The sequence below is a fragment of the Lygodium microphyllum genome, chromosome 27, assembly GCF_053477565.2.
Source record: "Lygodium microphyllum isolate KBCC chromosome 27, Lygodium_microphyllum_v1.1.10, whole genome shotgun sequence".
In the NCBI taxonomy this organism is placed as follows: domain Eukaryota; kingdom Viridiplantae; phylum Streptophyta; class Polypodiopsida; order Schizaeales; family Lygodiaceae; genus Lygodium; species Lygodium microphyllum.
The window spans coordinates 78,610,179-78,635,375 of NC_141161.1; the positions used below are offsets into that span (position 1 = coordinate 78,610,179).

Below are 25,197 nucleotides of genomic sequence, written 5' to 3' on the forward strand. Positions count from 1 at the left end.
TCAGTATGATATATTGACAAACTCTGTAGGCTGCAGCATACAATGATACAATGCCATAGGCAAGCTATTCTATGTCTTGTTCTATGTACATCTGCTTGTGAGCCTCAGTCTGAGTCACACAAGGACACTGGGAGCTCTATCACTATCATAGCCTATCAGTTTATCATGCATGCATCTTCTCCATTTGGCATATTAGGTGGAGACATAGTTACCTGGAACGGGGAACGGGAACGGGAACGGGACCCCCTAGAACGGGGGGAACGTCCAAGGTCGGGGAACGGGAACGGGGGGAACGGCACATGTCTTAAGTGCCCCAAATATGCCCTGCATGACCCAAATTGCCCCAAAGAATGTCCCTCTAATTGCCCTAATACCCGTCAATGCATGAAATTGACCCAAATGTCCCAAAATTGACTCGATTACCCCCATAGCTCCAAATTGCCTTGAATTGCCCCAATTATCCCAATTTCCCTTGAAATTAGACAATATAAATGGATGAATACCTTGGAATTGAGGATCGGCTGAAATTTGATTCTGATTTGCAAGAGTTCATAACGCATCAAATTTGAACTTTGCATGGACTCCTAATTAGCTTGTGGGTTGTCTTGGCACTTTGAATCTTCAACCCGAGAGAGAGAGAGAGAGAGAGAGAGAGAGAGAGAGAGATTAGTGTGTGCACATTAGGCAATGGAGATGGGTGAATATGTGCTAGAAAGACTGTGACCCAAGCAAAAAAAAAAGCGGGAAAAAACGTCAATTTTCAGTCAACAGGCCTGGAACGGCCGTTCCAAACAGGGAACGGCAGGGAACGATGACAAACAATGACGAAACTCCTACTAGATAATCACAGCCCTATGGAATAGGGAACAGAGTGTGATAGAGAGTATCGGACCATTGACGTCCCACTAAATAGACCTACATTCGTCGTCCTATTGGTTGGGTGATGGATCACCATTATTATCCATGTCAATTGCCATGTGGGCCAAGGTCAATTATTTTTCTTCTTCTAGCATTTCGTACATGGAGGACAAGCCGTTGACAGTCTATTTGGGGCCAAATCTTTCTTGAGCCACATTAATCTTTCCCTTTTTTAAAGAATTGGATCATTGTGGGTTTTTTTTTTATTTACTTCTTTAATATTAAAATGATTCACCTTTCTAGTAGCCATGATTTTTCTTGCACTCTCTTTCATTTTCTCCTCAAAGCTGCTCCCTACTTAGGTTCCCCCTTCCCCCTCTTTAAAAAAAGGACCCAATCCTACATTAAATACAAATTGTTTATGCTTTCTTCACTCTTTTCTCTCACATTCTTTTGACGCACCCACTTCTACTGAACTTCAGCACATGGAGGATGCCCATGTTAGCAATCATGTTTGTCATGCCTTGTCATCTCCAACCTATGAGGTTCAATTTGAGTCAAATGAGGACTTTTGGATCTCCGACAGGTCTATTGTTTGTTTTGATGGGGGAGGCTACTCATTCTAGAGTGGCTATCTAGATGCATTTATTTTGTTTGTTGGGTTCTTGTGTGTTTTCCATAAGCAAGTTTTGCATTTCCTAGGCTGTCCACACCTGCCAAACATTGTCCTTGCCAAGCGGATTTTAAGGTGGCCATCTGACATTTTCTAAGCATTTATTATGCCACGACCAGCATTAAATGCTGGTCGGCCAGCATTTATGGCATTCCTAGATTTCAATAGGCTAGTATAGGGGCTTTGTGGCTATTTATAGCCATTCCCTACTTGGCAATCATTAATATCATCATCTTCCTTCTTCCCTAGCAAGTGCACACTCTGACTCCATCTTCCTCCGTCTCCAATGTTGCCGTCATCATCAGCTTGATCTGGTGCCTTAACTGACATTGTGGGTTGTGTGCACGGACTAATCAGTCCATCATCATCATAGCAGCCAAAAACGTCTGAAACGTTTAGAAACGAAATGTTAGAAACATGTTTCGTAAGTTTCTTTCGAGAGGGGGTAAAATAAGAAACGCAAGATTTTTTTATAAAGGGTTTTTTAATAGTTTTAAACTAGGGAAAGATGTTTTAAACCTCCATGGAACTTTCTCTTAAACAAAAACAAGTGAATTGAGCAAAAGTGATAAAACATGAAACAATATAGTCAATTTAGAATAACACGTTACACATCTATGATCCATAATCCATTGTTGACTATTGTCAAAGATTAATCTTTGAATAAGCTATACTATAATCAAACCTTAAACATCATGATCATTGATTCATACATATCACATAAAGAAAATTGGAAGACATTTTACACAGCCCATGTGCAAATAGCAATGTAAAATGGGTGAAGTAGCAATATCATGATTCTCATTTCAAAATAAGTTACAAAATGACAAAATGTGAGATTCCAAAATGAATCATGATACATCATAGATAACTCATAAATGAAACTAGAGTCATATAATGAACTGTCCAAACAATAATGGTCCATGGACACTACACTGGCTAAGTGAAAATCCCAAAAAGGTAAGACTGTAGAGTCTAATCCAAAATCATGAACCTCATGAGTTATAACTCATGAATCACTACTCAAACTCATCATCATCACCATCGCCACCATCATCATCCCCATGCTCATCCTCCTCACTCATACTCCAATCATCCACTATGTCATTTATGACACTAGCTCGAGCACTAATTGCTACCATCCTACTGGAACCTTCTACTGGAATTGATGCATCAGCACCCCTAGCCCTAGATCTTGTTTGATACCAAAGCTGTGCTCTCTCTACTGCAAGTAAGGCTCACACCTCATCATCCTCATGTGTAGGATGCACCAAATTTTCTAAGCATATTTCCACCTTGAAGGAGTTGGGGTTGATCTCATTTGGTCCCTTGCAATTTTGTCTTTTGCGTAGGACTATTGACAAGGCAGAAGTGGGTAGGCGCAAAAGCAAACAGACAGAGGAGCTGGCATGGGAGTTGGGACTATTGATGGTCAAATGGGCAAGAGTGGACAGTCAACAAGCCGAACGGGCACACAAGTGGACAGGCGGAGGAGGTGGCATGGGACTGTCAACGGTTGGTGGGGTAGAATCGGGACAAACGAGCGAGACGAGATGCGTGAGTCATGATAGGTTGTGCACGCGACAAGCCATGAGTGATGAAGGTACATTTCTTTTGATTTTTTTTTTGCTTTTTTTTTTCCATCGACCATAGACTAACATTCATCTTTGTTTTTTTACAGACAGACTCACGTTTTTTTTTTCGGGGTCCCCCCTCCCCACGTTTTTATGCAAAGAAACGTTTCATACTTTACAAAATGTTTCGTAAGTTTCGAAAGCAAAGAAACGTGTTTCTTTCCTGCTATGATCATCATTGTATCAACATTCTTCTTCAGTCAATGCATTATTCTTCCCTCATCTTCTGCTTCCTCTCTCTCTCTTTCTACTTCTCTCAATGTTCGCGCTTCTCTTCCGTTGCACACTCACATGGTATCATTGCCTAAGTGAGGACACAGCCTGTAAATTTTTTACAGAAGAGCAGGTTTTCATCGCACAGAAGCAACCCAGATTTCCAAAACGCAGATTTTCAGCCTGCGTTTACTACGTCTATAGCCCGAACAGGTGGTCCACTACCATTCTTCACCCCCAAGCAGCCAAGTGGCAGCCTCCAAAAACCGGACAGCAGCTTTTTTGGATCGGGCGGCATCAACTTTTGCATTTTCCCTAACCGCAAATTTGCGTTTTAGCAGTTGTCCGTTTCCTAGTGCAAGTGTCCGCATCTTTCTACAAGCAACAACTTCCTCAGCCTTGGCAGCAGCTTTCTATTGTGGGCAACAATTTTTTTTGTGAGTGTCAATCTCTTGGTGGCAAGCGACAGTTGTTTCTCTGTCAAACGCAGCTTTCTCTATCAGACACCGCTTTCTGGGAGATTGCAGGTTTGAAGATGTCTTATCACCAATTCTTTGCTAACTCAAAGGATGAGGTCTCTATTCCTTCCTTTGAGAGACAGAGAGATTTTCGTACTAGTTCACACAATGAACAGAGGTCTCCTAGCCCATTTGTATGGGATCCCTCTCCTCCCCATTCTCTCCATGTTTCATAAAAGGCCCGTTCTGCTAGCCTTCATATGCCATTCATGGCACCCTCCATACAAGTGTTTGTACTCCCTTCTTTGCCCAAAGAAGACCGGCTTGATGGTTCCAACTACTCACTTTGGTCATGTAAAGTGGAGTGTATCCTTGATACCTTCAATCTTTGGGAGTTTGTTACCCGCCCTATTCCTCATCCAATCAAGGATCCCACCATTGGATCATTGATGGATCGTGCGGCATCATGGGATCGGCTCAACTCTAGAGCCTGATCTTTCCTCTTTGTGAGGATTCTATCCTAGTGTATGTACGCAGGTGAAGAAATTACGAATACTCACTGTTGACAATTCTCCTTCCACGAAGGATCGCATCAACAAATTGGAGGACATGAGGGATGAGCTTGCGTCCCTTGGCATGATGATCTCTTCAAAGGATGTGGCTATGATTCTTTTGACTCAATTGCTATCTCCCCAATTTGATGTCTTCAGTAGCCTTCTTATATCGAGAACCCATGAGATTCTATGGGAGAAGCTTGCCCTGCTTGTTTCAAAGCATGACAAGCGCACCAAAGAGGTAGCCAGTAGATCCACCTCCACCAAAGCTTTTGCTGCAAGTTCGAGAAGGGGGAAGAGGAAGAAAGAAAAAGTCAAAGGATAAAAGATAGGAGAGTTCTTCAGGCTCTAAGTCCAACTCAAAGAAGCCTAAATCCCCATAGTGTGAAAAGGGGACACATCTATAGAAGAAATGTTGGAAGAAGTACCCTCATCTTCGTCCAAGATCGAATGATGGAGCTAAAACGTCCGAGCCTTCTACATCTACTCCAACGGTTACCCGTGAGTCAATGTTCCTTCATATTGTTAAATTGGAGGAGCCTTCTTCAATGGTTGCCTCATCTTTTGAGAGGCCTTGGTTGGTTGATAGTGGAGCTTCTAGTCATATGACTCCACGAGGTGATTTGTTGCATGGATCTATGCCTTTATGAGGGTTCCATCACTATTGGTAGCATTGTTTCGATGCCTATTTGTGGTGTTGGCACTTTGCCTTTATTTTTTATCAGTGCATTGAGCTCTCTTTCACAAGCCCTTTATGTTCCACACTTGGGCTTTCCACTCCTCTCAATTTATGGCCTTATTAGGCTTGGTACCCAAGTTATCTTCACCAAGTAGACCGTTTGTATTGAGGATTCTTCTACAGGGGCTGTTATTGCGACAGGTTGGCAAGGGAGTGGGCTTTACAAGCTCCATTCCCCTTCTCTTATACAAGGTCCTCCGAGGCAATTATCTATGTTATACCCATTCCCGCGTATGCGCTATCTTTTCCACAAGTTCCTTCCCATCCCGCACCCTCTCCTCCCCTAGTTCCCTTGTACCTCCAATCCTTTCCAAAGGGGAACAATCACAATGATGTGGATGCAGACTTCCTGGCCCCCAATGTTTTAGAGGGGGCTTCCCAAGATCGTGAGGAGCTTCTTCTTCGACAATCTGCATCAACACACTTCATTGATATTGGCATTCCTCTTGCCATTCCAGGATCCGTTACCTTCCACCACATCCAAGATCTGAGAGGGGGTGTTACCAATCATGTTTGTCATACCTTGTCATCTCCTACCTTGTCACCTCCTACCTGTGAGCCTCAATCTAAGTTAGACGAGGACTTTTGGAGCTCTGATAGATCTATCATGTGGTTTGATAAGGGAGGCTACTCATTCTAGAGTGGCTATCTGGGTGCATTTCATTTGTATGTGAGGTTCCAGTGTGTTTTTCATGAGCAGTTTCTGCATTTCCCAAGTTGTCCACAATTATAGGATATTGTCCTTGCTAGTCGATTTTTTTGGTGGGCATCTAGCATTTTCTAGGTATTATTATGCCACAACCAGCATTAAATGCTGGTCAACCAGCATTTATGGCATTTCCAGATTTCAATAGGCCAGTTTAAGGGTTTTGTGGCTATTTATAGCCATTCCCTACTTGGCAATCATCATCTTCCTTCTTCCCTAGCAAGTGCACACTCGGAGTCCATCATCTTCCTCCATCTTAGATGTTGCCATCATCATCAACTTGATCTGGTACCCTCACTGACACTATGGGCTGCATGCAAGGACTGATCAGTCCATCATCATTGTATCAGCATTCTTCTTCAACCAGTGCAATATTACTCCCTCATCTTCTGCTTCCTCTCACTCTCTCCTACTTCTCTCTTGTGTTCTCGTTTCTCTTCCGTTGCACACTCACGCCAGCTTCTCCCGAATCCGAACACACACACAAGCAACATTCCAAAGCCTCTTCTTCCTTCAAATCTGAAGGAGATTCATCCATTGTGCCAATCCTCCAAGCTCAAGTAAGGAAATGCAACAACAATTAGCCAAGCTTCACACTCCCCATTTTCTGTTTGCATCTGCAACCATGAGGATATTGCCTCTTCAATCCCAACCCGATTCCCTTAAAGTGAGATAAAGAATTTGATGAGACGAATATCAATTAATGACTAACCAAATGGACAATTTATTTTGATTTGTATCAGTTTGATGACACTCAACACATCGGGCAAATACAAATCATGTTACAAGGGAAGGCGTACACTTGGTGGGCGGATCATTGCCCTAAGCCAGCGACTTGGGCTGATTTTCAATCCATTTTTCGAAAACACTTTGTAACCAATGATTGGATTGAAAATTTCCAAAAATTATTTGAGCTTCATATAGGGAAGAAAAGTTTGGATGCATACTCACAAGAATTTAAAGATTTATTGCATAAAACAAAAGGCCTAGGACGATCCTCAAGCGTTGCTTTATATGCAATACCTTTTTGGATTGTCATCAGACTACCAAAATGAGATGCTTTGCAATCCTCTTCACTCGCTCCACGACATCTATAAGTGACACACAAAGAATTTTGATTATACTTTGGCTACAAGTGGGAGCAGCTAGTCGACTAGGATTCCCATCGAGCTCCCTCAATCTTTAAGTCAAAGAAATTGTCTACCCCAACAGCAACTCGTGAGCTGATCTCAAAGCTGCATAAGTAAAAGGATGGAAAGCATAAGGTCACTTGCAATGAGGATCACTCGAAGGGCTATTGTTTCACCTACCATCAAATGGATTATTTTCACAGTAATCGTGAGTGTTCCCAAAACAAAGAGGTCTTCATGCAAGTGTATCGGTACACGGAAACAAGGCGCTTTTCACACATCAAGGTCAAAATGGCATCAGGTTGTTTTATTTGTTTCCGAAAGAGCTTATTTTTTTACTGGCCAGACCTTTGGAGCACCTGCTGATAGTTAAGAGTTCGAATCTCTTTTGTTCTACCAATAGGCATTACCGCAAATACAATCAAAACAAAGGCTGCAACCTGTCCAAATTTGGAATCATTTTCTCGGGCCTTGCTAGCCAAGCCAGCCAATTGCTACACCTCATAACTCCAAATACATGCATCAATTACAGCCTGATGTTGCTTTTTAGCATCATATTATTGGAAGCCAAGACCAGAATTGAACCGATGTGTTGATTTTGCTTTCAACAACATAGAACATATCATGAGAGATATAAAGGGAGGCTGGAAGTCTACTCCCAAGACTTTGATATATACTCTTAAGGCTCCAAGTATTTCTTTTCAAAGTTTATTCGAAGAATGTTTTGTTAATCCTAGCAATAGCAACAGTAGTCCCATTAATAAATTTGTTTTTGGCCCGCATAATCTTTTAAAAGTCACTGGGCATATAAATGGCTAAGATGTTACAATTTTATTTAATAATGGTTTTACTTATAATTTTATTTATTCTCGCTTGATACACAATCTATGACTCCACATGATAACCATTGACCGAGTTTATCATATCCAATGCGCAAAGGGACCTAAGGTGGATTGCCGGGATCGGGTGGTGCCAAACTTGGATCTTTCAATCCAACAATACCATCACAAATGATTTCAACAATAGAGTTTACTCAATGTTTTCCTGATCCAACAATTACTACTTACATTTGTTTCCTTGAAAAAGTTCAATCAATTGATTATCACTATAACTCAATTTTTCTTAATAATAATCTTAATATAAATTCAAATGTAAGTGAGTATTTGGATTTGATATTACTTCAATATGCTAACAACTTTCAATTCAAACTACTTGATAGAATTTTGCCGTCTCACGGAGCCTTAGACCATAGGATTGAAACTTTGCCCTATACCCATCCCCTCTCTTGCAATCTTATAGGTTTAGCTCCAAGAGTACAAGAGAACTGGACAACTTTAGGACTATTCGGCTTAGGGTTATATTAAGCCAAGTAAAACACCATGGGTCGTGCCTATCCTTCTCGCCAAAAAGAAGAATGGCACAATGCGCTTCTGTATCAATTACAAATATCTCAATAAGGTGACCCATCAAGAATAAATATCCATTGCTGAGAATGAATGACCTTATAGATCAGCTTTGTGGTGCACACTATTTTACCAAAATCAATACAAGGTTCGTATACCATCAAATACGGATAGCTTTGGAGGATGTCCAAAAAACTATGTTTCGAACAAGGCATGGACATTACTAATTTTTTGTCCTACCTTTTAGGTTAGCCAATGCTCTTGTAACTTTTCAATAGACGATGAATGATTAACTTCATCCGTACCTTGGAAAGCGGATAGTTGTTTTTCTCGAGAACATCCCTATTTATAGTAGGTCATTGAAGAAGAATGCCAAACACTTGTGTGTTGTTTTTACATCTTTTAAGACAAAAACAATTGTTTGCTAAACTATCCAAGTGCAAATTCTTTCACACGAAGCTGTTATATCTTGGTTATATCATCTTGATTGATGGCATTCAGATTTATCTTGAAAAGGTACAAGGTGTGCTCGATTAGCCTATTTTAGGGACCATAAGGCAAGTGAAAAATTTAGGTTTTACGAGGTTTTCTCGAGAATTCATTAAGCACTATACTCATGTTGCTGAGCCCTTGACACCTTTGCTTAAGGATACTCAAAGCAAGAAGAACCACATTAATCCACCCATTGTTTAGACTAGTGAACTCAATCAATGTTTTCAAACATTAAAACAACTTATTACCACTACATCAATGTTGTGCATTATCAATCTGGATAAACTTATTGAGGTTCATGCAAATGCAAGCAATTATGCTTTAGGTGTTGTCCTTTATCAAGATGGCCAACCTATCACATTCAAGAGTCGTAAGCTCATTAACGCCGAAACACATTATACTACCCAAGAGAAGGAATTATTGGTGGTCATCCATGCGCTTAAAGTATGGCATCATTATTTGGAATGGATTACTTTTCAAACAAGGCAAAGTAAACATACCTAATGATCAAGATATACATAACAAAATTTTATACGAACATATTAAGACTTTGGTTGAGTCTCAGGTGCGTGAGTGCCTACAGTGTCAACTTAACAAAGTTGAATGGCACAAACAGGTAGGAAAGGATGTTGCATCCTTTACAAATCCCTAATAAGAAATAGAGTAGCATTCCTATGGATTTTGTAGTAGGAGTGCTCGTAAGAATCAATGTCATGACACAATCAAAATTGTGGTGGACTGATTCACAAAAATGACTTGATTCATTCCTATAAAGACAACCATGAAAAGCCATGACTTAATTGGTCTCTTTGTCAAACACCTTTAAAGACTTTATGGTTTGCCCAAAGAAATAGTCAAAAATTGGGATCCTAAGTTCACTAACCGTTTCTAGCAAATGGTCTTCCAAAAGCTGAAAACTCAATTGTCCATGTCGTCCTCAGAACATCCAGAAACTAATGGCCAGACCAAACCATAAAAAGATAAGCTTCGTGCATACGTCTCTTATAGACAATCTGATTGGGGGCGTTATCTTTCTCAAATTGAATTTTTTTATAACAATGCTAAGCATTCAACTACTAGTTATAGTTCATTTATGCTTATGTATAGTTATGAGTCAAAACCACCGATTGCTACAAAATTTAGAAGAGTGAAAATGTAGTCTCTAGTCGACTTTCTATATCATATACAAGAGATGTTGATGATTACTGGGGAAAGCATTAAAACGGCCCAAGATAGTGCCATGTTTTATAGCAACCAACATCGTACTCCTAGGGAGCTCCAAGAAGGCATGTGGATTTACCTGTGAGTCCCAAAGGGACTCGATTCAATGACTATCAGCAAGTGCTATAAATTGTCTTTGAGATATTGTAGTCCTTTCCAAATTACCAAGAAGATAAGTAGTGTATCCTATGAGTTAGACTTACCTTTGGAAATTCGAGTTCGCCGTGTGTTCCTCATGAGTCGTTTGAAAGAGCAAGATGAGCAAATTATCCTGATTGACGAAGTTCCTTGGCTTGAGATTATTGCTCGTTACATTCCACTCAAACTCGAATTGGTTATTGATCTTAGAGCTAAACGATCCTGTTAGACTGTTTATCTCAAGTATTTAGTCAAGTGGAAAAGCCACTTGGAGACAAAGGCTACTTCAGAGTCGGTACGCTCACTAAAGAGTCATTTTTCTCACGTATCCCTGAGGATATTGCTAAGGACAGCAATCATTCATAAGGGGAGAAGTGTTATGTCCCTAGACATCCAAATGGTCACTAGTAGCATTGGTAACGATGGTCATGAAGTGACTTACTGCGAATACGCTAAGGGCACTTCAGAGTTAGGATAGCCAAGTCCTATTTATAGGACTCAAGGCCCTACTGTCCACATTCATTGTGTAATCACCACTCTTGAACTCTTGGCCCATTGGCCAACGCATTCATACACCAAGATGGTGTGAACTAGTGGTACGGGATGCCAACCCTTGGGATACAGTCGTGACCCGAAGTAGTAGTAGCTCCCATTCTCAAGGGTGAGCCCGTTTGACTCTACGACTAGGAGATGAGTTTGACGTCCCGTCCCTTTTATGGTGAGTTTGGCTTGCATCATGTCTCGTGTGCAAGTTGGATTCTAGGAAGTCGATGTCATCAAATCTAAATCCGACTAAAGAATGTCCAAAAAACAACTTTCAAGATTACCTTTGGTCTTTTTGAGTATCTTGTTATATCTTTTGTTTGAAAAATGCTCCAACAAGGTGTTTCAAGAAGTCAAGGAAAACAATATGGTCATAAATGCCAAGAAAAGCAAGTATTGCTAGAAAATATTCGCTTTTTGGGGCACTTTGTCTCACAAGATGGAGTAGGAATGGATCTAGACAAGGTACAAGCAATTTGGGATTCACAAGATCTATTGAATGTCCAAGAATCTCATAGTTTCTTTGGATTGTGTTTTTATTGCCACAAGTTTATTTGCTATTTTGCAAAGATTGCTCTCAACCTTGTATGCATAAACAAAGAAAGGAGCCTTGTTCAAGTGAACTCAACAAGAGAAATCAGCTTTTGAGCAATTGAAAGATAAGCTTACTACTTACATGTCTTGTTTTGATCTCGTGCCTTTTACGGTTGAGTGCCATGCTTGTAAAAACAATATCCAAGATGTCTCAATGCAATATGGACATGTGGGTTGCCCATGAGATCAAGTTCCTACATGGAGCTTTAAAAAACTATCAAATTTAAGAGAGAGGACTGTTGGCAATAATTCACGCACTAGCTACTTGGAAGCACAATCTTCTTGATGCTTATTTTACAGTGCAAATCAATTGCCACAATCAGATATTTCCTTACTCAACCCAAGTTATCTAAGAAATACATGAGATGGGCTAAGATCATAGTCACCATAAAACATTTCTTCAAGTTTCATGTTTAGAGGCTTCATTTTGCATGTTTGTTTCATTAGCTACCTTGATGTGTTGAGGTTTTGAAAGATATTATTTATAATAATTAAAATTACTATATACTAACAATATTAGGGAAAGAAAAATAGATCCATATCTGGTATTATTAGAGAAAGAAAAAAAATCCACAAAATGAAAATGTTCATTTCACCTAGATCCTAGAGAAAATTTGTTTCGCAACCCGATTTGGGGAAATGAAACAAATCATTTCGTTGTTTTTTGGTTAGTATGGAGCTAACTTCTTGCCCATATTCCGAAAAACAACAAAATGTTTGAAACATACTAACCAAAACTATATGTTGATAGACATATCTATTGTCTTTCACCATGCGCTTGATGAGATGAAAGATCAATATGCCTGGGATGAGGACCTTGGGAAAATCTGAATTTGATTTCTAAAGGTCAACAACATGATCACTATGTGCTCAAAGATTGGTTTCTCATAATGCACAAGAAACTTTGTGTTCCCAAGCTGTAGAGGCAAAAAATTTATCACAAAAAGTCATTCTCGACTCTACACAGAGCATATGGGCATTAAAGCCATAAAGAAGACTTTCAAGGCTTTCTTTTATTAGCCTACATTGAGGTGGATGCAAAGACTTTTATTCAAGAGTGCATCGCTTGCCAAATAGGCATGTCTTTCATCCACTCTCGAGATCCTAGGATGAAGAGTTTGTTCTAGAGAGCTTTGTTCAAGAATATGAGTACTACCTTGAAGTTTGCATCCAATTTTCATCCACAACCAGATGAGCAATCAAAGATTGCCAATTCAATCATGTTGGAACTTTTGCAACGAACAAAAGTGGAACCATGAACAAATGTGGAAGCAATATCTTCCTTCCATTGGCAAAGTTTGCATACAATAAAATACCGCTCACAGCTCGATTAGAAAGGCACCTTTCAAGACTATGGAAAGTGGCAAGAAGTGTTACAACCCTTTAAAAAAAATTTATCAAGAAATGCATGGAAGTGCACAAGATTGTGTAGAGCTTAACAAGTCTCAAACTTTCTATAGAAATGTGACCTACAAAAATACATCGAAAAGATGGTAAGTACTTTTAAAGACAATTCATTTCACTAAAAGCATAACATATGGTTGACATAGTTGTTGAAGTAGCAAGCTAACATGCAATGATGACATGGCAACCAACTAAGCAAGTCATTAGAATTGATTGATATTCAAATGCTCTTTTACATTTTTAGCTTGTAAAATTGTATTTTGCTTTTCAAGCTGATTTTTGCATTTTAAAGTTGTGCCTAGCTCTTAGCTAGCTTCTCTAGACAAGAGAAAGTCACACATGCAAAGTTTAGAAGCGGAAAAAGTATAAGAAGGGCAAGATGTTATTAGTCCTAGCGGACGTGAAAATTTGATGCTTTGCTTATGTTTAATTGACATTTGATTAAAGGATTAATCAAATGTGCAATTAAAAGATGCACATGTGAGGTGCAAGATACTTTCTCACAGTTGAAGATCAAAGGACCCTATGAAAAAGATGGGTGTCAAAGGTAAAAGTTATAACAAGTTACACTTGTTAGATTCTAGGTGAATTTTGGTGTCAGTTTGCTCCTAGGACCATTAATTGGCCATTAAGTGTCACTGGTGACACTAGGGACTAGGCATTAATTAATGCATTAATGCTTGTCCAAGGGTCAATTAATGCATGGGACCACTTTGGGTTGCAAATGGCCTAGCCAATTAATTTTTGGATGGGCAAGGTCAATTTTTTGGGTATGGATTAAGGGCTGAATTAATTTTCAGAATTAATTAAATGGCTGGAAATTGCTAAAAATGGATTAAGAAAGCTACCACTTGGCAAAACTTTCCCATGCAAGTGGAGAAAAGGCTAAATAGGGCTGAAGGGAGAGGAAAATCTCGTTTTTTCATTTTGGAGCTGTTGGAAAGAGGTGTTGGATTGTTGCTGCCAGCTTTTGGGGCCAATTCCCAACCATTGGAGACCATTTTGGTGATGGAGATTGCATATTCTTGACCTTGGGAAGCTGACAATTGCTACCGATGCACTTTCTCCTGAAGATCACAGTCTCTGATGCTCCTATTATTGTTGGTACATCCATTTGGGGCTGGTTCAGCAAGGCAGCAACTGATTTTGATCAGTTCTTCGCGACAAATCTCAAAATTTTCTCTCTCTACAGCATTCTCTCATCTCCTTCAGCCTATGCTCAGCCATTCTCAGCCATTCGGAGGAGATCTCAGCCATTTTTGGTGGGCTGATCTGTGATTTCTGCAATAAACCCTAATTCACAACAAAAATTAGGGTTTAGCAGCCACCTTAGGATCCGTGCCAGAGATTGAAGGCTCGAGGGACTGAAATCAGCAACTGATAATTGAAGATTATCAAAGGATTTCAGGAGCCAGCCCATCCCGAATTGATTTGGGCCAGCATTTGGCCAGCCAAGGGTCAAATTGGAGAAGAAGTCCTAGGTGGCAAGTGACCCAAAAGGCTTGCTGGACATTTATAACAGCAAGAGCAATTGGTCAGCAGGAAGAGATTAAAGAATCTCAAGTTGTACTCCTTCCAATTGAATGAAAGCTAAAGAAATACCGCAAGGGGCACCAATTTTGGGGCCAATAGGGTGTCTACTGTCCAAGACTGTTATGGTAAAGTGTGTATTTCATTTTATGTGCATTTTTTTATTGTTGTAATTAACTCTTAAATCAGGTCATCACCACCCATTCCAAGAAGGAAGGCTGGTTTCAATTGCAGCCATCCCTAACAATAGCACTGCTATCCTTAGTGTCCAGTTGCTGAATCCAGCAATATTTGTTGCCAAACTTGGTTGGCAATTCTGCCTCCTGCCCAAGAATCTCACTTCTGCTCCAACGTAGACAAAGTTGTTCACATCTGGACAAAGCTATCCCATTGCTAATCATGGCTGCTTTTCGATTCATGGAGTCTGAATCGGTTGACATGGTGCTGTTCAGCCCTCATTTGTGCAGTCAGCTAATGGCTGGCTGCATTGTGCATCCCCAAGTACAAGTGACAAGAGATACATGTATTAAATTTACTAAAGTGGTCTAGAGTGTGCCTTTGTACAATTGAAATGAAATATTGGATCTTGTACCCAAGGGATCAGGGATTGCCCATGAATGGTAGAATTGCATGTCGTCAGCTTTTTTATGTATCCTTGATTGAAGATTCACTGAATAGAGAAGTAAAGAAGTGCAACAAAGGGTACAAAGGTTTGGGCCAATGTTATGTCGGTGTACTTGAGTATCTATGTAGGAGCATTGTAGCTCCCCCTATTGTTTTCTTTACAACATTGGATCTTTTTCCTTGTCCTATTGCCCTTCTTCATGATCTCTTGAAGGTCAGTTTCAGCTAGTGTGGACTCCATAAGATGAGAGTTAGCAAGGCTCTTAGCAATCCAAACTACAAATATGGCAAGCTCATCAAATAAATCTAGCCAATGAAATACCATCACCACAGACTGGAAAGATGCCAAAGCTGTTGCACATGATACAGAGGTATGGATAAAGATACATGGAGGTAAAGGGGCTCATCCTAAACAGCAAATGATCAATGGTGAAGGCATACGCCATAAGCACTGGTAAATGAAACTAGACCCTAACATTTTGACAGCAACCAATGCAAATGACCAAGCTCAGTCCATTGTGTGCTGCAATTTATTGCTACTTGGCCCAATAAAGGGCCTGCATCACATTAAGTGTGAAGATAAGTAGATCTGATTTTTTGAACATGTGAGAGCATCTAATTTGAGAACCAACTGTGCATGTCTCTTCTCATATTAAGCCATCAAATCCCCATTCAAAAATAGCCTATCTATCCAAATAATACCCAAGCCATCCAAGAAATGTCGAAAGAAGAATATTATGTGCTGTAGTTATCAAATATTACATGTGTGTGAAGGCCTTGAAAGAAGAATATTATGTGCTATAGTTATCAAATATTACATGTGTGTGAAGGCCTACTTGCAGCTGATGTTGCCATCTAACTTGCCTTTCATTTTAAAAACCCAATCAACAAAATGTGTGGTATATATTCGGCAGAATTTGAGGCTGTAATATGGTGTTGATTGTTTGAAGCATCGTGAAAGCATTTGGTACTTGATTTGGTAACACGGAGCTGTCACAGGCCAAATCAAAAAAAACCTGTCCAGAAATGCAACTGCCCTAACCAGCCAAGAAGATAGCGTTGCTCCATGTCCCACACCAGATGTAAAAGGCAACTAAGGACTACTTTTGCCCCTCTAAATAGGCCCCTCTCTTCAGATATTGCATCTGCCATCCTGTACATCTACATCATGAATGGTGAAAATTCAAGCCTTAAGTCAGAAAGTGTTGGCTGCTGATTTGGCTGAATAGAAGCTGGGTTTTCAGCTTTCACACGCTTGGCAAGATTTGCCTCCTTATAAATCCACTTTCCCAGAACTCAGTCACTAGGCCAAACCTTCACAATATGCTTTCATATTCACTATGCAGCATGAAGGCATAACAAAAAACACTTTGCCAAGAGCATCCCAGAATTTGACGAAGGAGATTGATAGAGGTGGGCAACAATTCAATCAATTTTTAAAGTTGCACAATATAACCACATTGTCACTATGGTCACTATACACACAATAAAGCATGCTTCTCCGACTTGGGTCTTTCTACTTACAAAAAGTCCACCTCCCTCTAAGGCCCCTTGCACGACCACTTCCTCTAGTCTGCCTCCAAGAATTGACTGCATTGAAACCACCCATCAAACGGCCAGACTTTCCAAGTCAAGCCGCGAGTCTTTCACGAATAGTGTCATTTAAAAATAGGCATTCTGCCCTTCAATGCTTCAACTGTTTGAAGTAGAAAATAATGCCGAAACCCACATTGGCAATCTCCCAGCTTCTTTTACAGCAAATGCATCTACAAACATGACTTGCTGAAGTGACTTCTCAGCACCTAGTCGTTCATTCATGGGAACCTGACCAAGAATCTAGGTTATGCATGCAGTCAAGAGGCATGTGTAAATTACACTTCTTTTGTATGAGCCCCTTTTATGGATTAACAGAGATATCTAGTTTTGCAGTAATCATTCTAGCAGTTGGTTTGATTGACAGATGCCTTAAATGAGCCTCATCTAAGCTGGTCTCTAGACAAACCAGAGACGTACAGAATACATGTAGAGAGCAGTCTAGTAGTCGGATTCTTGCAGTCCCCTCCATTGATGAACGACAACAGGTTGCCCTAATCCTTATTCTTTTCTGCTCTTGAAACAAAAAAAAAACACAGAGAGTAACAGAAACGACGACGGACCGTGCCCCCTCGCCCTCCAAGCATAATATTGGCGAATTGATGCACGTTGTCGGACGCCATGACTACAATCCAAGCTGAAGCAGAGCTACCCGCCTGGAAATTTCTCTTGGTTTGATCAGGGTATTTATAAACCTTACTGAAGGAAATGTTGGTTTTCTTCGGGGAAATTGCCGAAATACCCTTAGTTTTTAAGTAAGGGTATTTATAAACCTTAGTGAAGGAAATGTTGGTTTTCTTCGGGGAAATTGCCGAAATACCCTTAGTTTTTAAGTAATAGAAGTCCCAAAATACACCTCCAATATTCCAAGTTACTCCTCAAATATACCTCAATATTTCTATTCAATTTGTTTAATATATCACTAGCATTCCTTGCATAATTTATGCACTTGAAACGCTATGTATACCACTTTGCTGCCAAGCAGCGTTGTGAGGAAAGCCTCATAACTCTCTCTCTCTCTCTCTCTCTCTCTCTCTCTCTCTCTCTCTCTCTCTCTCTCTCTCTTCAGGGCACACGAGGAGGATCCAAGATGCAAGTTGCTTCTTTTTGCTGAGGTGGTAGCATGCCCCTTCACTTGTGTAAATGGAATGCAAGCTTGAGGTCAAAACCCTACCTAACGGATCACATCACCTTGTATCAACCAACTAGAGGTAGGCAAGCTCTATTATCCACTCAATTTGTGCCACGTCATGATCTTCCTCCCGTTTTCAACCTAATGGACTCATCTTTGGCATGTGCTTGTAAGTTCAATCGATAGTAGGTCAGATCTAAGTTGTATGTGCCCATGCTGCAATCTATCTCTGTCAAGCAACTCTCCAAATGGAAATCGGAGAGAACCTATGCATGTCCAATGACTCTCTCTCTCTCTCTCTCTCTCTCTCTCTCTCTCTCTCTCTCTCTCTCTCTCTCTCTCTCTCTCTCTCTCTCTCTCTCTCTCTCTCTCTCTCTCTCTCTCTCTCTCTCTCTCTCTCTCTCTCTCTCTCTCTCTCTCTCTCTCTCTCTCTCTCTCTCTCTCTCTCTCTCTCTGCCAGTGATTGCCCCACAATGCTGGTGTGCCTTCGTCGCTAGTGTCTCCCTCCTCCACCATTGGTGTCTGCAAACTCATTGTTGCCCATGGAGAGAGAGTGTGTGTGTGAGAGAGAGAGAGAGAGCACTCCGAACCTCCCGGGATCTCAACCGCACTAGAAGAAGATGAAGAAAAAGAAGCAACGGTATTTGCAGTGGCAGTGGGAGTAGAAGCAGTGGTAACAGTTCTAAAGCTTTGACCTATGTGTATAGGGGGGAGAGTGAGTGAGTGAGAGAGAGAGAGAGAGAGAGGGAGGGAGGGAGGGAGGGAGGGAGGGAGGGAGCAACAAAGAAAGTAGTCCCAAGGTTTATTCACATCAATGCCCACTCTATTATTCAAATCTCATAAAGATATTAAGATAATACTCTATACGATGTGCACTTATCTTTCCCAAAAGCTCCTAGATAAGCTTGATACTGTTAAAATTGACCTCATCAATACCCTTATGCATGGGTTTGTGGATACCCTCAAACTTTGGTCGGAAAGTATTTCAACAAATCTAAAAGAAGAAATTTCCAATGCTACTAATCTTGTTTTCCCCTTCTTTGAACTACTTCTTGGAGAATTTGTGGGTCCCTAATCCTTTACTTGCACTTGCCAAAAGCAATATGAATGAAGAAGGACATGACTTATATGATAGTTTTGGGCAACTCAATCAAATCATGGAAAGGGTAATCAAAGTTGTCTATGATCAACAGAAAGTAGCTAAGCTACATCATCAGATTTCTAACTCCATCTTATAAGTACAAACTCAAATTCCAATTAAAAAAATTGGATGTCACAAATATCTTTACTACTCTTGTTCTCACGATCCTATACCCAACCCAATCAACATCTCTCTCATCACAAGAAAAAGAAATACTATAAGAAAACTCACTCCAAGAAAATATCAAAAAAATTGAAATGCTATATTTTCCATAGCTCTTACTATTTGGCCAACCAATGCCCTCATCGCTTTGCAAAAGGTCACCAATTCAAGAAGGATAATGCTCACTCCACTAACACTAAAACCAATCATTCTCATGGCACCACTCGTGACTTAGATTCTAAATCTAAGGACTTTGTGTCTTCTTCTTCCCTTAATAAATTCAATATTAATACTCATAAGCTCTCTTACCTCTCTTTCCTAGGATGTAGTCATGGCTTCTCATCATTTTCTAAAAGGAAATCTAAAACCAAAGACCTTGGTCCTTCTATTTCACCAACAGTCCTCAAATGAAATAGAGACATCTTCTACCGGTAGCACCTCATTCCCCTATGATCATTGGAAAATTAGAAGACGATAAAGAGAAAAAATACAAGAAGGATTATTGCAAATCCTTATGATTTACCAAAGCAACTGTGTAGTTTTGGGACATTGAACAGCAATATACTCGAAAGAGGAAATCAGTACCTCTCACTAATGCATCAAGATTAATGCCAAACAAAAGGAGATTAGTCCAAACAAAATACAAAGGAAAGGATCCTCTTCCTTCCCTCAAGATTAATGCCCTAAACAAGAACGGCCCCATTCCAACAATATCTATCATTCTCAAGGATTCTAGACATTTCAAAATTCTTGTTGATGCTCTCATTGATACAAGCTCTACAATGGCAGTTGCTCCCTAAGATTTGTTTCCTCATGCAAGCTGGTAGAAAAAAGCTCCTATTTTACTTTAGCACTCAAATAATAATAGAGTCCCCATTACCACCAATGTCAAGACTTGGCTCTACATTAGAGCTATCAAACTCTCTATTGAGATACAAAGATAATGCTAGGCTTGAGGAATGTTCTCGTTATCGACATTGATATATTAAAACACATGGTTCCTTTCACTTTCTACAAAGGCACTATTCACTTGACCTATGCTAGACAAGTAATCACTCTCCCTCTCCTTCCTAAAATGGCCGCTTCGTGTTCACGATACAAGCAGATTAAGGCTTGATTAATCGCCTCCAAACTTGATTCAAAAAAATATTCTCAAAATATAGCTTAGAAATCTCCACAATCAAGTAATTGGTAGCCCAATATTGCTCAGAAGATCCTACCATGTTAAAAGACAAAAGAGCCCAATTCTCCATTACTCTCCCTATGAAGGACAATGCTATTCCCATTAAAACATCCCATCCTAGAATGAAAGCTCAAGACCTAGAATTATGCAAAAAGGAAATCTAGGATTTGTGAAATACATAGGATCTAGAGCATAGCAGATGCGGAAGCTATGGAGGTTGAAATAGGAAAAAGAAACTCATGAAGACATTGACCCTGACTAGGACAAATTGTTACACAAGTGAATTAGGTTCCAAGATTCAGACTTGGACTCATAAACACAATCTTGTGTATTGACAGTGACATGACACTTTACTGAAAAGAAAAGAGTACTATCATTGCATTAGAAAAGGAGTGCAAGTACAATGCTTTATAAGATTTGAGTGGTGGTACTTTCTCCTACTATGCATATGGGATTCTGGTCCTGAGCCCTCACTGCTCCTCACAAAGGGACTGAAGTAGGTGCGATTATAAATATCTCAACACCCCTCCTCAATCGCAACCAAAAGTACAAAGTGTGTAGAGGCTTTAGTGAAAGCAACACCTGTAAAGTATGGGCACACCATAAACATGGCAAAACACCAGAGGCTGTCGCAGAAAAGGCTAAGTGTGGGTACCACAAACATGACGGACATCTAGAGGCTGTAGTAGGGGCCTCACAAAGTGTACAGAGGCTGTAGTACAAGGATAACTGAGGAGTTTACAAGTTTATGTTTGAGGCATTAGGGCTAGGAAATACACAGCTAAAAAAGTGTGTTTGAATGGAAGGATTGATGAGGTTTGTCCTTCTCATGGTGATCTTCTTCTTCCTTTTCTCCATTTTCTTCTTCTTCTTTGACTGCAACTAGATAGGCCTTTTGGGACCTCTTTCTAGCGTGGCAAAACTTATCGGTGTGTCCGGTCCTTCTGCAGAAATCACAGAAGAGTTGATCCTCCTTGCCTTTGTACATGTTGCCAACATATAATGCATGCTCATCTCTAGAGGTACTTGGTTCTTCCCTAGTTTTTAGCTTATTTTCCTCCTCTAACAGTGATGCGTGGATATCAACAAGTTCAGGGTTTGGCACATTAATTAGCGTTGTTGATACATTATTATATTCAGGAGGCAAACTCTTAAGTAGAACACTGATGCAAACATCTTCTTCCATTTTAATGTTGATTCCTGCAAGTTGGGTTAGAAGTCCTTCCATGTGATTTAGCTGTGTGGCAAGTGATATGCTGGACTTCATTTCAAGCTTGAAAAACTCAATCAGGAGACCATACTTTGATGATTTGGACTGTGCACCGAACAAAGTGTCAAGTCTCTTCCATGTATCCTGTGAAGTCTCACAGTTATCCACATGGTGGATATAGCTATTGTCTAGCTCCAGTTTGATAATGGCCTAAGCCTTATCATCATTCTTTTGCCAAGTGATAGCAAGATCCGCATCACGATGCTTCTTTTATTTTCCAGTGGTAATGGCCCAGAGGCCCTTCTTCATCAGGATCAATTTGATGCGGGTCTACCAGGTATGAAACCCGACTCCTTTGAAACGGGTAGTTGGAGAATCTTTGCCCATGTTTGACTTGAGAGACCAGCAATAAATCAGCTTCAGACTTATCAAATCTAAGTAGCAAAAGAGTTGGTTGAGATGTGTCACAAATGTTTAGATTACTAAAAATGAGTGTCAATAGACACTATGTTTCTTCCCTGAGTCTTTCAAACCTACAAAAATCCTTCAAGTTCTTTCAGATCCAGATCTTCCTCTTCTTGATTTGATGTTGGGACCTTCAGGTCTGAGTGGCAATGGGTTGTTCCAGTGGCATAAGAGAGAAAATGATGAGATTTTTAAGATTGGTGAAGTTTGGCTATGGCTGTCTTGTCAAAAACAAGGACCAGCGACTGATAAATAAGCTCCCATGAGCTCCACAGGTCGAATCTGCTCAAACCCTTTGAGATGGAAGACCCTCACTAATGGTTCTAACTCCCCCTAAGAGGGTTTGTACTCATTTTGCCCAAGTTGAGAGATCTAAGCCTTCAAAGTGGTCATTGTCAAAATTGCGCCTAGATTTGGAAAAATGCAAATACTAGGCATGGTGTGCATCAATCTTCTTGATTTTTGAAGTTGTGCCTTGACCTTAATAAAACAACTCTCAAGAAGAAAGCTCGAAGAGGTATGGCATGGTTGATGAGATATGGCTGCTCCAACAAAGGTAGGTAGGTGCTGTCCACAGACACAATTATGGCAGCAACTCTGAAAAGAGGCAATGCTGAAGTTATAGTTGCCCAATCTCAATGATTGAGGTGCCAAGAGGAGCTCTAGAAGTAGAGAAACACTTCTCCAGAAGGAAGTTCAAAGAGATTTGGCCTGTGGAGAGAGATATGAAAGCTTCAAGCTGACAGGGTGCTGCTGGCTATGGCTACCATGGAAGTTTCATTGAAGGTAGGAATACAAATGAAGTTGGAGATAGGGTCCAGTACTCAAATTGAGCTAAGCAGAGATGAAAAGGAGCTGAGAGGAGTGAAAGGAGAGTTGGGCCATGCTCAATTGAGCTCTGATACCATGTGAAATACGCGGGATCTAGAGCATGGCAGATGTGGAAGCTATGGAGGTTGAAATAGGAAAAAGAAACTCATGAAGACATTGACCCTGACTAGGACAAATTGTTACACAAGTGAATTAGGTTCCAAGATTCAGACTTGGACTCATAAACACAATCTTGTGTATTGACAGTGACATGACACTTTACTGAAAAGAAAAGAGTACTATCATTGCATTAGAAAAGGAGTGCAAGTACAATGCTTTATAAGATTTTAGTGGTGGTACTTTCTCCTACTATGCATATGGGATTCTGATCCTGATCCCTCACTGCTCCTCACAAAGGGACTGAAGTAGGTGCGATTGCAAATATCTCAACATGATTTGCTCCACAAGGGTCTCATTGAATCTATCTCTTCTCCTTGGGCCTATCATGCTTTCTAGGTCAACAAGCATAGTGAACAAAAATGGGGGGAAAGTGGCTTGTCATCGATTACAAGCCACTCAACAAGTATCTAATTGGCCATGGCCAATCCATTTCCCTTAAAAATACATTCTTCTCACAAAAGGCTTAGTGGTGCACAAGTTTTCAATAAGTTCAACCTCAAGTCTGGGTTTTGGCAGTGACCTATCACTCCACAAGATAGACATAAGAATGCATTTTGTGTCCCTCGTGGCCATTATCAATGGATTATCTTATCTTTTCACTACAAGATACAAGATATATGTTGAGGTTTAAAGCGATGGAATTATTCATCCAAAAAATTTCCCCTATCATTGATAAAACTGTTGGTATATATATACATCTCTATGAAATCATAACAATATGTGTCACTATTATTTGTGATACAAATAGTGATGCATATTGAAAAAATAATTTTTGAGTTGCAGGGCATGCATTCCTATCCTTCTAACCACATGTGTTGAAAAATTCTCCATAAATTATTTGTAAGTTTAGCATATGGTTGTTGTCAAAACACATGCATCGTGAGATGCCAGAAGAAAAGTGTTCGTCGTTGACTCAATTTGCAAATGAGTACAATATCGACAAATGATATCTCATAAAATTGCATGGACTGATATAGGGAGCAGAATCCAAAACAAACAAATGTATCAATAAATATCACAAAATGTGAGTCCATATAAAAGATGAGAAATATATCAAAGGAAGCCTACATAGAAAGAGCATGCATGGCTCCACTGCATGCACCTGAGCCACCCTCTCTAGAATCGGTACAGGAGCAAGGAGTAGCAATCAAGTGCAAGGTCATAGCATTTGTATCTCCACAACTCCTCCCAGAACCACCCCTAGAATGAGAAGGAGAGGAAGTCTACAGCTCTCCGAGACATCCACCACAACCACCGCCTATACTGGTCAAGTGAGGGATCCTTGAGTCTCCCTCTACAACTAGCCTAGAGTGTTGACTCTACTTGTTGAAGATTAAGGTTGAATGTATTGAACACCCAGCCAATGATTGAGACAATTCCCGGTTTGCCATATCTCTAAAGTTTTCCATCTAATTCAAAGATACATGTGTAAAGATCGCCTGCAACTCCTCATTTGTCATCCCTCATCTCATCCTACTATCTAGATTGTTTACAGTGACCTACACAGCCAAATTAAAAATGTTAGTACAATTAATATAAGGGTGAAGGTAAAGCACGATAATATATATTTGCAAAGAAGGATATTAGTTTAAAAACATATGATAAAATACCAATAAAGGCACATAGTCAATAAATTTGATAAGCAAACACAAATATGACTGGTCACACAGCTCCATGACAAGCTCTTGGCATAGTTTAGCATACATTAGAAGGTTTATGCAAGCATAGGTTCCCACAAAAAGAGGAGTCTACTTCCTTCTTGAAGTATTCTTGTACTCTAGATTCTTCATCTAGATTGCCAATGATTGGCTTATCTACACACTACAAGACCTCCTCGTCCTCCACTTCCTACAATAGTGACTCCTCTACCTGCATACTCTCATTGCATATAGCTAGGAACTTTGCTTTTATCATACACTCGAGCACTCCAAGATGTCGATGGCACAACATACCACCAACGAGGTTGTCATGGGTTTAGGTAGAAGATTACATGTTCAATAATATCAAATAACAGCTTGCTGCAAAGACTAAAAAAGCATTTGTGGCCATATATTGTGAAAATTTTAATAAAAAAGATAATGGGTCCTTGCCAAACGGTTGCTCCTACTTCTTCTAATACCACTTTAAATCATTGTACATCAAATATGATCGTGGAGAAGCTACAATAATCTACTAAAAGAGCAATTTGCAGGTTGCCAAAATGCTTTATCTCATCCACTATAATGTTAAGATCCATGGCCCATCGTCGACTTTATTGCTCAAACTTCACCCATGATCCCATAGCCACTCGTGGATCTCATATTGTCAATGTTTTCAACTCAAATATGTAACCCATGTGATCAAGCCACACTATAGATTTTATATTGTACATTGAAACAAATAGCCTAAGTTGTTATGCACAACTGTT

At 40.0% G+C, this 25,197-nt stretch overlaps 1 protein-coding gene across 1 annotated transcript in view; it reads right to left on the reverse strand.

Annotated features, from left to right (window-relative positions):
- The window catches only part of HMG (high mobility group), a 35,814-nt gene extending 18,585 nt beyond the window's left edge, over positions 1-17,229 (reverse strand). Inside the window, exon 1 of the mRNA XM_087669806.1 lies at positions 17,071-17,229. Coding sequence (XP_087525932.1) covers positions 17,071-17,130 — 60 coding nt within the window. The 5' untranslated portion in view covers positions 17,131-17,229. The remainder of the gene's footprint in view (positions 1-17,070) is intronic.
- Positions 17,230-25,197: the final 7,968 nt, after the last annotated feature.